Source organism: Danio rerio, chromosome 1 (assembly GCF_049306965.1).
Source record: "Danio rerio strain Tuebingen ecotype United States chromosome 1, GRCz12tu, whole genome shotgun sequence".
Lineage (NCBI taxonomy): Eukaryota > Metazoa > Chordata > Actinopteri > Cypriniformes > Danionidae > Danio > Danio rerio.
Window position 1 is genome coordinate 15191323 of NC_133176.1, and position 13678 is coordinate 15205000.

At 36.7% G+C, this 13678-nt stretch overlaps 1 protein-coding gene across 48 annotated transcripts in view; it reads right to left on the bottom strand.

The window, feature by feature from the left end:
* Window positions 1-13678, bottom strand: part of LOC137489979 (uncharacterized) — a 656302-nt gene that overhangs the window by 520259 nt on the left and 122365 nt on the right. For 24 of the 48 annotated variants that reach the window (XR_012405510.1, XR_012405512.1, XR_012405537.1 and 21 more), the window contains one exon: window positions 2662-2768. The exons of 2 other annotated variants lie outside the window; for them this stretch is intronic. Coding sequence is in view for 1 of the 46 variants with exons in the window: in XM_073949400.1 (XP_073805501.1) it covers window positions 2662-2768 (107 nt within the window). In the remaining 45 variants the exon portion in view is untranslated. Of the gene's footprint in view, window positions 1-2661; window positions 2769-7884; window positions 8897-10274; window positions 10401-10846; window positions 10895-12093; window positions 12197-13678 lie in introns of those variants that run through there. 22 more of the 48 variants (XR_012405525.1, XR_012405498.1, XR_012405504.1 and 19 more) reach the window with 7 other exon arrangements.

Here is a 13678-nt window from a genome sequence, read left to right on the forward strand (position 1 = left end):
AAATGTTTCAAGCATGCTAAAAGACAAATATAACACTACAGCTTTTCGCATCAGTTGCTAGTATGTCCCTTCAGAGGTTTACTCACACAGCTCCCAATAATCATACTTTTTATTCATTAGTTATCCCCTAGTTATACTCATCCCCATCAATCTCAATACCATCTAAGCCACTGCACCAATGCAATCTCTCTGATTCTACCTTTGCATGTCAAGCAGGGTAAAAAATGTCAAGGGAATGCGAGGTGGACACACTAAAAAGAAGGATAAAGACCACAGCTCTTAGCAACAGTAGCTAATGTATCTCGAGGCCAAAACAAGTGATGTTTATTCCACAGATCCTACTAAATGTTTCTCTGCTAAACTCCTCTCCAGAAACTTCAATTTCATCTATGGATTGGGAGATAGGCATGCTAACAAGGACACTTAAAGGATTAGTTCACCTAAAAATGATCATTCTTTTGTTAATTACGTATTACTGTGTTGTTCCAATCCCCAGAGATCTTCTTTCATCTTTGGAACACAAATTGGGATATTTTATCCTAAAGCTCTCTGGCCGTTTTTGACAGCAAGGGTCATGAGATGTTCAAAGTCCAGAAAAAAGCTTCAAAAACACTTTTGTGTGGCAAAAAAAAAAAAAAAAAAACAGTAGAACAACTGTGTTTGCAAGTGTTTTCACTTTCTTGTCTCATTAGGATGAGCATTTACAATAGACACTATGACAAAGTCAATAGCACAACAGACAAGTGTCATAGAGAACTACGTGAACCAGGACTTGAAAGAGAACATAGGGGAACAAAATAGTTTTTCTAGGTTTTTTGACATGTACTTGGCACCATCTAAGCCAGGGATGTCCAAACTCGGCCTAGGAGGGCCGGTGTCCTGCAGATTTTAGCTCCATTTTGCCTCAACACACCTGCAAAGATGTTTCTAGAAAGCCTAATAAGAGCTTGATTAGCTAGCCCAGGTGTGTCTGATTGGGGTTGGAACTAAACTTTGCAGGATACGGCCCTCCAGGACCTAGTTTGGACATGCCTGATCTAAGCCATTGCACCAATGCAATTTCTCTGATTCTAACTTTGCACATCAAAAGGGGTTAAACATGTCAAGGGAATGGCACACTAACAAGGACGCTTAAAGGATTAGTTCACCCAAAAATGAAAATTCTTTTATTAATTACTCATTACAGTGTTGTTCCAATCCCCAGAGACCTTCTTTCATCTTTGGAACACAAATTAGGAAATTTTATAATAAAGTTCTCTGGCCTTTTTAGACAGCAAGGGTCATGAGATGTTCAAAGTCCAGAAAAGGAATAAAAAGTGCTGTCAAAACATTACATGTAACTTCAGTGGTTTAACTGTACTCATACAAAGCTCCAAAAACACATTTGCGTGCCAAAAAAAAGCTGTAAAACAACTTTGCGAGTGCTTTCATTTACTCATCATGTTATGGAAAGCATTTACAACAGACAGAATGACTTATTGGCAAGTCAGTAGCACACACACACACACATAGTAAACAACAACAACAACAACAACAACTAAAAACAAAAAGCAACACACACCACTCCAGAACTTGAGAATATAGGCAAAGAACATAGTTTTTACAAGTTTTTAGAGCATGTACTTGGCACTAGTGTCACACAAAAATCAGCACATACTGTCACTGACTGTTTACATCGACACCAGTAATCAAATTATTTACTTTAATCTGAATAAGACAGTAATGTGATTAAAGTGTTTGCCTGAGTTGCTTTATGAATGTTCCTTTCATGATCCCATTTTACATGTTGTAGCACATAATTCGATTAACATCATTGCGTCACCACGCTATTCACATTTCCTTCTTAGTTTGATGTAATTTTGGGTGTTTTATCTTTGTCAACTTGAACTACAGTTTGGTACTTTCAGTTTCATTCAGGAACATTTTATGCATGCCCTCCATGACAAACAAGATATTGGATGCGAGTTTAAACTGCTGGAAGAGTGTTGTTTTAATTGAATTTGATACGGCATGCCATATTAGAAAAAAAAACCTCTGCATTCCGCAATGCAGGCACTTCACTGACTAGGTAGGTGCAGAGAATAGTGTCAAGCAGTGTGTGTATAGACTATCCTGTCGCAAAATGCAGCGAAAATCCTACATGAAGGTAATAGTTTGAAAAAGGTGTTTACATGTCTCTATTTCAATAATGCCACAAAATTGGTATACAACACATGTATTACTTTCATTTCTGTTTAGTTCGACTATGACTTTAGTCGTATTAAGGTCATCAAAAATCGCTGTTTACATAGTAGACTATTAATCATAGTATTGTCTTAATCATATTAAAATCAGATTATTGGTGTCCATGTAAACAGCAATATCTACATACCTAACACATAATACTGATGAACATGATCATCTTTTTCAAAGATTGCCGTATTAGGTGTGTTTACATTGTGTAACAATAGGGGTATTTAAAGAAATTGGGATTTAATCTAAAGTTATATATATATGAATAAAATTAACATACTGTAGGCTCATTCTGAAAACATATCTCTATATTCAATTCTGGAGATTGTGAATCATGTTGTCAGAAGTACGTATGGCTGCATTTCATAAAATGAACACTACATGGTGGTATGATGGCATTCCTTTTCACGCTTGCATCTGACTGCTTACCTCTGTATGAACGGCTTTCCCACTGTTACGTTTGTCCAGTAGCTTGCAGCATACTTCAGCGGACTTGAGACGCAGAGAAGAGTTGGCTGTGACAACAGGGTTTGAGTCTGGTGAAGAACGGTTCCAGGAAAGCAGGTTATACACAAACAAAAAAATAAAATAAACAGGTAAATAACAGGATGAGAATGTGGTAAAGTCTAAAAACATAAACATCATGGACCTTTTCTTTTTCTGGATTTCTTTTTAAAACACTGTTGATTGGGTTCAGGGAAGTGGGTGAGCGCTGGTCGATCAGTAATTTTTAAAACACTATCGGTTGGGTTTAGGGCAGGGGGTGGGTGCGGTTGGTTGGTCAGTCAGTCAGTCAGTCAGTCAGTCGATAGTGGCCTCTGGTGGATTTACGTGAGAAGTGCAGGCACAAATGGCACTCGCGAAAGACATTTGAGGTTTCAAAAAGCATAAACAACGGCCATTAGTGGATTCCCAAAAACAAAAACTGCAACAAAAAAAAAAAAGTGTACTTCCTGGGACGTATTTGGCTCTCTTCAAAAAATGCATATAGGGGTACATAATCAGAGTGAGGCTGGGTTGCATAAAATGGTTTAGATGTTGTAATTTTGCAATACATTGATACTGTACGTTGATTCCAAAGACTTGACATATGTGCTTACAATTACAAATGAGATCAGAATATATTTCTCTAATAAATGAATAATCCCTTAATTGTTGAGCAATTTGCTTAGACTTTCTCTTTCATTCTGAAAACACAGTGACAGTTATTTCAACTCATTCTGGGCAAATGTAATCATGAAAGCAATATATTAAAAAACATTTACGCACATGCAAATGTTGCTACTTACTTGCACACACTGCTTTGTTACAGGAAATTGGCCTTCATAAGATATGATAAATGAGAGAGCTTAAGATGACCTGAATTTAGAAATGTGTCTAAAAAAACATTTGCACATCACACTCATCTTCCTGAGGTGTCTCCAGAAAGGAAACAAATGACGAAAAAATAATAGAACAGAAAAAATAAATAGATAAAAGAGAAGAAAGATTTGTCCTTGAGCGGAAAAAATAGATAATAAAAACCAGGAGACCAAATAATAACCCTTTTCATAATGTGAGGAAAACAGGAAACGAGAGGTAAGAGGAACAGACAGCAACTAAGAGTCCTTGAAGGAACAAGAGTGCTTTAGTTTACACAAATTTTTGCACACTGAAAAACCTTGTCACTCTGAACCCAAGTGCATCTTACTGAAGAAAACAACAACTCTCCATTAAAAGAACTGCCTTCCTTGTGGACATAGGAAGATATATTTGTCTTATTTGAGCATTAGAAAAACCCTATTAATCCAACACAGGCACAGGGGCTAATATCAGAGCGAATATCTCTGGTCAGAGTATTACATTAAGCTTGGAGGACTTCAGCGCAAGCCAGGGGTCATATGGGATTCCAGAGCTTTTTTAGACTTTACCACGGATAACATCGACACGATTTCTATGGAAACAAACAACCTTTACAAAGTAATATTCCTATAATTACCAACGGCTGCAACATCTGCTGCGGCATCCAGGGATTGCTTGCAAGAATAGGTGGTGATCCAACATGTCCTCAATTATTTACAGACATTTTAGTTTTAGACTTACAGGATAGTATATTTCAAAATGCACAGGTCTCATCTAACACTTCTATAGTTTTTAATTAAAAAGGTAGCTCCATGTTTATTTTTTTATTCCATCTGCACCCTATTCTGCTCATTTGTTGTTTACATGTGTGTTAGAAAGCCTGAGGGGAAAAAAAAAAAATCAATCCTGCCTGTTGCTTGCAGCCAAAATCATGCTTAAATCTTTTTGCCGTGGGGAAAGAAAAGGAAAGGAAGGGTTATGTAAATAATGGAAAAGGGTAATGGGCCTTTAAATACATTATTGAACGACAGGTGTCTGTGAAAACACGCAGACATGCAGATAAGGACACAAACACATTTTCGGAGGCTTTCTGAGTCTCTAGCCCAAAGCTTCACAGATCTTCAGTATCTCTTTATTGTGCTGTTTTTATTTTTTAGTGGCCTAGTATCTTCAAACAGTCCATTTCCCATGCATAAACATTGCAAATAAAGGACAAAAGTATTTCTAATAGGCTCTCTCGGATGGCATAAAGTGATTTGGGTGTTGTTATGAATAAAAAGTCTCCATAAAAGTAATAAAATGTACTAAATTAAATAATAAAACTATTAATATAATGAAATTCATTAGACACTCAAAGAATGAAGGATTTTCCTAGCTAAAAATTCTATCATGACTAATGTATTAGAAAGGTAAGATTTTTTAAAGGATTTCTTCAGTTCTTTCACTAGATTGTATTATACAAAAACAGTAATATTGTTATAATAAATATTTTTACTTACCATATTTGAACACAACTATTTCTGTGTATATACTGTAAAATGTAACTTGTTTGATGAATTTGCTGTAATGATCTGAGTGGGGATCGAACCCGGGTCTACGGTGTGGTTAGCAGTACTTCTTACTACATGAGCCAAGTCAGCAACTAGTGGCCCAAGAGCAGAGGAGGAACAAAGTTAGTCCACAACGTATGAATTTCAAAAAATAAGTCTTTACTGAAGAGAATTTGACAAAAAAGGAGAGATAATATCGCTCTAGAGCCAGGATTGAAAAAGTACAACAAAAATAGGAAAGCCGAGCTTCCTAAAAATACATACAAAATAAAATAGACACGAGGGTCTCAGAACAACCAAACAGCAATAAAAGTCTTGAGAACAACTTAACTGGACACTGGACACTGGACACTGGACAAGGCAGCAAGAGGTTGGGTTCGGGACTGAACATAGAGCAGGATACAAAGCAGTCTTATATTGGGCAAAGAACAGGTGGTAATTAGGCAGATTACAGGAGACTTTAGAGGAACAATAGTCACAACTGCCATCTAATGTTGAGTAGTATAGGGCAATATGTGTGCCCCCTGGTTGGAGGATGTGATAAAGTGCTGAGATATCACATTTTCAGCATCCTTACGCCACTTTAGTGCCATATGATACTTCAAAAATCTTTCTAACTTGCTGATTTGCTGCTCAAAAAAACATTTACTATTCATGAGACACTGAATACTGGAGTAATAATGCTAAAATTCAGCTCTAAGTTACAGGAAAAAAAAGTTGAATGTATTTAAAAAAGAAACAGTTATTTTAAATATTAAAAGTGAGCAAAAAGGTTGATTTATGTTTGTGTTTTTAATGCAATATTTATTGTAATTTTTATTTTACATTATTCACTATTTATGAAAATATCTTCACTGCACTGTAGAGAAAATCTGTTATTTAATGTTTTTTGCAGCTATGGTGCTGAAAAAAATGTAAAATAATGGCCAATAAATTACAGAAATTTACTGTAAAATAATAGACATTAAATTACAGAAGTTTATCGTAAAATAATAGACATTAAATTACAAAAAAGATAACTGTAAAATAACAGATGTTAAATTACAAAAAATTGACGGAAATTTCTATAATTTAATGTTTGTTGTTTTATGGTTAATTTCTGTAATTTAACGGCAGTTATTTTAGGTAAATTTCTGTAATTTATTGTTCTTTATTTTACAGTCATTGTCTGTAATTTAACGTTTGTATTTTATGGTAAATTTCTGCAATTTAATGTCTGTTATTTGTTCAATTTCTGTAATTAAATGTTTGTTATTTTATGGTCAATTTTTATAATTTAATGTCTGTGTTTAATGGTAAATTTCTGTAATTTAATGTTTGTTATTTTAAGGTTAATTTCTGTAATTTAACGTCTTTTATTTTACTGCAAATTTCTGTAATTTAACATCTGTTACTTTTTTGTAAATTTCTGTAATTTAGCTGCCTTTATTTTACAGTAAATGTCTGTAATTTAACATATTTTATTTTACTGTCAATTTCTGTAATTTAATATTTGGGATTTTACAGTAAATTTCTTTATTTTAATGTATGTTATTTTACAGTAAATTTCTGTGATTTAACGTCTGTTATTTTATTGTAAATTTCTGTAATTTAATGTTCGTTATTTTACTGTTAATTTCTGTAATTTAATGGCCATTAATTTACAGTAAATGTATGTAAGTTAACATCCATTATGTTACTGTAAATTTCTGTAATTTAACGTCCATTATTTTACAGTAAATTTATGTAATTGAATGGCCATTATTTTATGATAAATTTATGTAATTTAAGGGCCTTTATTTTACGGTAAATGTCTGTAATTTAACGTCCGTTATTTAACGTTGTTTTTTTGTTTTGGTCCCCCAGCTGCTAAAAAAACATCAAATAATGGAATTTCTTTTCAGAGTAGTGTTCTGAAAATTAACACACATTTGAAAGAACATGAGAGTGAACTACAGGGTTTCAAACTTTTAGGAGTATATTTTTTGTTGCTGCTGTCGAATAAGTTATTTTGAAGAATGTTGAAAACCACTGACATCGATTGTAGGAAAAAATACTATAATAACCCTTTAGCTCACAATTCATGCCATTAAATACTGTTTTTTTCTATCTACTATTTATTAGTAGGAGCGGCGTTGTGGCTCAGTAGTTAGCACTGTCGCCTCATAGCAAGAAAGTCCCGGCTGAGCCAGTTGGCATTTCTGTGTGAAGTTTGCATGTTCTCCCCGTGTTCACATGGGTTTTCTCCGGGTGCTCTGGTTTCCTCTAAAGTCCAAAGACATGTGCTATAGGTGAATTGAAAAAGCTAAATTGCCTGTAGTGTATGAGTGTGTGTGTGAGTGTGAGAGTGTGTGGGTGTTTCCCAGTACTGGGTGGCTGCTGGAAGGGCATCCGCTGCATAAAACATGTGCTGGAATAGCTGGCGGTTCATTCCACTGTGGCAACCACTGATAAATAGGGGACTAAGCCAAAGGAAAATAAATGACTGTTCATTAGTAGTTATAAATATGATCTTATTCTGCAATCCTAATGCTACCCACTACCTGAACCCAACTTCTAGTAAGGCTACTAATTAATAATAAATAGCTAATTTGTAGTTTAAGGTTGTAGTGTTAGTTGTTTGTTAATACCATGAATAGTGACCAAAGGTGTTACTAATACCATGGAATCTATTGTATATCAGTTTAAAGCATGCTTCAAAATATAAGTTAGTAAATCATGACCAAATTTTCATTTGTGTGTGAAATATCCTTTTAACTGTAACTATTCTTTCTCCACACACCTGTTTCTGTGTGTGATGAGCACAGCTGTTATTTGGGCTGATGTTGAAGAATCATGGCCCGTGTTTGACCTTGACTCTTCACTCAGGTGGAACACACCCTCAGACGAGTTCTACACATCACTCCTTCCCTCAGGGACGCAAGAGATTGTTTTTCCATGTTTCTCCTTGTTTTCCACATCTTTCCACTTCTCGCTCCCTCTTGCTTTCCTCCTTCAATTAATCCCACAGAGACTACCAAGGAGAAGAAGGAGAGAGCAAGAGAAGCAAGAGGAGAGAAATAACGAATGACGATCTTCCACGGCATGATACCACCACTCAAGTGGCCATTAGCGCAGCTCGCTCAATCTCTTTAATGAACTGATCAGACCTAACGACTCCCAAACATACCCTCCCTTTATGCAGACAGATGTAGTGGGTGGGACATACAGATTAAAGACGCGTGATTGGTGGAGAGGAACCGACAGGTCTGAGAAAAATAAAACAGAGCTTTTGTTTTTCGCTTATTTCCCCCACTAGAAAAGTCCACTTGGGTAGTTTGTTTTCATATTTGAACTCTAATGGAGGCTAATTAGTTTCAAAGAATCAATTCTCTCATAATTACCCATGAATCAGGGCTAAATATGAGAATGGATACAATAAAAAGTGAGCAAAGCTGGCCATTTGTCCTACTCTAGAACATCATTACAGCACATAGGGCAGAACAAAGCATTTTCCCCAATCTCTATCTGTCTCACTCACTAGCGAATCATACTTATTGGATGAAGTTTGACAGTAAACAGTTTGGGTATTAGGATGGATGCCGCTGGAAGTCAATTTCTGTCTCTCTCCGGCACACCTCCACAATTTCCATCGTCTCTTTGGTCTGTAAGTGCAGATCCAGGTGTGATGGCCGTCATCTTTCTTTGGTGCAGAGAATAAAGTCACCTTTCGGCGATTTTTTCTGGCCGTACTTTTTTCGGGAACACAAGTGAACACTGATTACTCAGCGGCATAGATTATGACAGGCCAATTTCTGTGAGCAACAACAACAAGACATCACGGTCACGATTAAGAAGAGAGAAGAAGAGGGAGAAATGCATAAGGGTGGATTTGAAAAGAGTGAGGGGGAGCAGGTGAGAAATTAGAAGATGGAAAGGAAATAAACACTAGAGAAAAACAAGATAACTGAATAGTCAAGGACGAGTGGAGCTTAGTAAAGAAAGAGCCATGATAAAAAGGAAGAAAAAAGATCAGAAAGAGGTCACTGAGATGGCAGGAAGAATCAGAGAAGAGAGAAAAATGTGGTGATTTAAGAAACAGAGGAAGAGGTAAAAATTACATTGCAGAAATGATGAGATTTAATATTGGTTTAAAAAAACTGAAATTAAAAGAAACATATAAATATGTAATGAGGCAAATTAGTATCATTGTTGAAAAAATTATAAAATAAAGCAAAAAGTATCTGAGCAAATAAAATAAACTAATTCAAATGATAGAATAAAATAAGCTAAATGTAAAATATATTAATATGGAAAAAAAAAGAATTCTAAAGATAAAGCCAACATATAGGCTCATTCTGAAAATGTACCCCTAAATACATTTCTGGAGATCGCCAACTATGTAGCCAGAAGTAGAGATCTGTGCGGGAATGAATTTTTAATCCCGCTCCCATCAGGTTTTACTCAACACCCAACCACTCCCACTGTATATTCAGCCTTTGTTCACCTGCTGCCCGATTAACCCCATTTCCTTCCCGATCCGACCGTTCCCGGCAAAATTTAGATCTTACGTTAAAATTGGGTACTACCTAATGAGTCAGTTTTGTTTGCCCTTTTGTGATGAGACATAAATGCCGGATTACGTGTTGTGAGGATGGTGGCTGGCGAGGCACCGACTCTTTCAAAGTCAGATTTACAAACATATCCACTTAATATATTTGCCAACTGCCAATTGTGTTTCATATATCATATCAGAAATATTTCTATACACAGGTACATATTGGCACAAGGAAGTATGTAAAATGTACAGCGATTAAATATGCCTCCTAAAAACACCCAGCTGGATGCTAAACAGTCCAGACAGCCTAAAAACTGGCAACACACGGCACCACGTCGGATGTGCGCACTCTCTTATTCACACATACAGCACTACAGTGGATGCATTTGCTTTCTCACTCGCTCTCACTCTCTCTCTCTCTCTCTCCCTCTATCTCTTGGGAGCACTATATTGTTAGACCGCCTGGTCTCGTTTAAATTACACCAGAGTTAACGACCAGTGTTTTATTCTGAAATTTATTCCCGCTCCGCAAGAAATGTGGACCTCTAGCCAGAAGTATGTATGGCTGTATTTTGTCAAACAATACGGGACAGTATGACGCCGTTCTTTTTTGCGCTTACCGGTTGACCGCTTACCTCAATATGAACGGCTTTCCTGCTGTTACCAGTTTCTCCAGTTACCTCGCCATGTACGTCAGCAGACTAGAGATGCAAAGAGGAGTGGACCACGATGACAGGGTTCGAGTCCGGTGAAGAATGGTTCTAGTAAGTGGGTAAGGCAAAAACAGAAGCCAAAAAATAAAATAAACAAGTAAAAACTGTGAGAATGTGGTAAAACTGTCGATTATGTTTAGGGAAGTGGGGGGTGGGTCAATCGGTGCTTTTGAAAACACTATTGGTTGGGTTTAGGGAAGTAGAAAGGGTGGGTCAGACGATCGTTCAGTCAGTCAGTGAGTCGACAGCAGCCTTTGGTGGATATAAGTGAGAACAGCAGGCACAAATGGCGCTCGCAAGATAAATTTGAGATCTCAAAAACCATACACAGCGGCCTCTAGTGGATTTGCAAAAAAAATAAAAACTGCAAAAAAGCGTAGCTCCTGGGACATATTTGGCGCTCTCCAGAAATGAATATAGAGGTTCATTATCAGAATGAGCCTGGAATAAAGTAATTTAGAATTATATTCACCTAAAAATGAAGATTTACTCACCATTTACTCTCTTTCAAGTAGTTCCATATCTTAATGAGTTTCTTTTTTCTGTTAAAAATAAAATAAGATATTTTTTAAAAGATTAGAAACTTCCAACCATTCACTTGCATAATCGGAAAAACAAATACTATTGAAGTCAAGGGTTACAGGTTTCAAGCATTTTCCAAAAATAACTTATTTTGTGTTTACAGAAACGTTTGTGTTAATCCTTTAACTGCCTGCTCTATCAAATGGTTGATAGGATTTTGACTGTTTTAAATAAAGACTGTAAAAGTAATTTAAAGAATAAAAGAATTTATATAATGGTTTACACTAAACAGCACTGTTGTTTTACAATTTAATCAAACAAAGATAATCCTGTTGCACTATACACTTGATTTTGGTTTTACTGTAAAAAACAAACAAACAAATAAACAAATAAACAATCAAACAAGAAAACATGTTAAATGAGAATCTGAAATATTTTTGACATACTTCGAAAAATAAATATTTAAAATGAATATATATATATATATATATATATATATATATATATATATATATATATATATATATATATATATAAATTTTTTTTTTTTTTTTGTCGTACACTTTATATTTTCATATGTTTCATAGTATATGTATTAATTATGATACTTTGACCCTAAACCAACATATCTACCATTTGGTAGAGGCTGATATTTTAGAAATTATGGGATGAAAAAAATAAAAAAAGGCTTGAGTGTGTTAACTAGCAACATTAGAAGTTAAGAAATGCAATCCAAAATTTTCTTGGTGGGCCAGTTAGGGTAAATGAAGACAGAGTTTTCAGTTTCGGCTGAACTATCCTTTCAATATAACATAACATAACAAATGCAAATCAAATAAAAATGGTTAGTGTTTAAAATAAAATAAGAATCAAAATATACTCTAGAGTGCCTCTTTTCTTCTCACACAAACACACACACACATAATCAACAGCCCTACATTCTCCGTCTAGACCAGTGACTTCATCATCATCTTCATTTGCGCAGTAGGAAGCTCACAGCAGGACAACTGTGTGTAAACTGATGTGGATTTGAAAGAAGTATATAAAAATACCCCTTTTCACCACACCCTAACTCTTACATCTCTTTTTCTTATTCTCATCAAACCATCCTTTCATACACACACACACACACACACACACATCTTGGTCTCATCTCCTTCATCAACCCTTCCGCCACCTCTAACTGCCCTTAACTATTGTCTCCTCACGTGTTTATCACCTCCTCTCTCAGCTCCGCTTATCTCTGTCCAACCGGTCGTCGTTCCTCCCTCCGCTGCTGTCTCCTCCGGTCCCCGGCTCCAATCATACACCCGGTCTGTGGCAGGCTTTTGGCCCCCAGCAAAGCGGTTTCAGAGCACTCTCATTTTCCCCCTGTCCTATCGCTACTGATCTGCTGTCAGTTAACCAGGCCCAAGCCGAACTCTCAGGCTGTTGCCACTGATCTCCTGTCAGTCATCCAGACCTTCCGTTAGCTTTCCTGACCATTCCCGGCTGCTTGTTATTCAGCGCAGGGAGCAATCTGTAGAATGCTCAAAATAGCAGAGTAATGGATTCCTGGCGTCACCGAGGCACTTTAATGCCCATAAGCCTGCTGGTGTGGAGAACTCTGGTCATGTACACTGCTGGGGGACACAGTGGATCTCATTTAGCAGCTCTGCATAGTTTAAACATCTTTCGAGATGGCTGAAAGTGGGATTTTTAGAGCCACTTAAAGATTTCTGCATGCAAAACATACAACGACACACGGACGCCTACTCACATGTAATTGATGCGCGCATTTATCGCTCGACTGGTCTAGCGAGTTAAAAATGAATGTAAAAGGCATGAAATGGGAAGTGGTGATGAATTTTAGATAGGTAAAAGCTGGACATAGGCTTAGAGGGTTAATTTAAAAGTCTATTAGTCTTTATGGACTAAAAGAACACTTGGCTGTCAGTCATCGCCATGACAACAAGCTGACCCACCCACTCTTTAAAGTCCAGGTCAAAACAAAATTCACTATGTTTATTTTGCAAGCACACATTGTGATTCTTTAGAGCAGTGGTCCTCAACCTTTTTACTAACGTGGGGGCGGGGTTTACCACTGGGGGCGGGGTTTGTAGGTTGCTAGGTGACCATCAACATTGCTGTCACTTTAATACAAGTTTTATTTGTAGAGAAAAAATACAAAGCATTGCAGTGTTTGTGTGTTCTGTGATAATAATTAGTCTACCGAAATGTGTATTTTCCGTACAAGCTGAAGCTGATCGGTCAGTTCTTGTCATGCGACTTGCAGTGCACTTGTGGCATTCATTCAAGTGCGTGCATCTAAAATGACCCGAGCATGTTAAGTCTGCACGAACGCGTCAAGCATAAAAGCCTCGTCCATTTCGTGAGGTGCGTGTGAAGTCAGCGGAGAGGCCCGCGAAAGTCAGCCTTCATGCCACACCACTAATGGAAATAACGAACTTGCGGAAAACAGACTTTGTAAAAGATGCAACATGCGAACAGCCCCTAAAAGGCCGCCGTCAATTGCGATCTCCAGCAGTTGATCTTCTTGCACAGACATGGTGGATTCACCTGATTTGTTGACAAATGGGTTGCGGATCAATTCCTTAGCAGTTTGCGTATCCTTCACAGGGCCTTTTCCCCTTAGCAAAGAAACTTTCCAAAGATGTCTGTTACATACTCATTTTGCTTCTTGTGGGTTAAATTTGGGCGGTTAAATGACCTAGACCAAAGTAAGAGAATATGGTCATTTTTCAACATAAAAGATTTTTTTAAATAAAAGATCGTACAGACTCAGGTAAATAAAACTAGAAAAA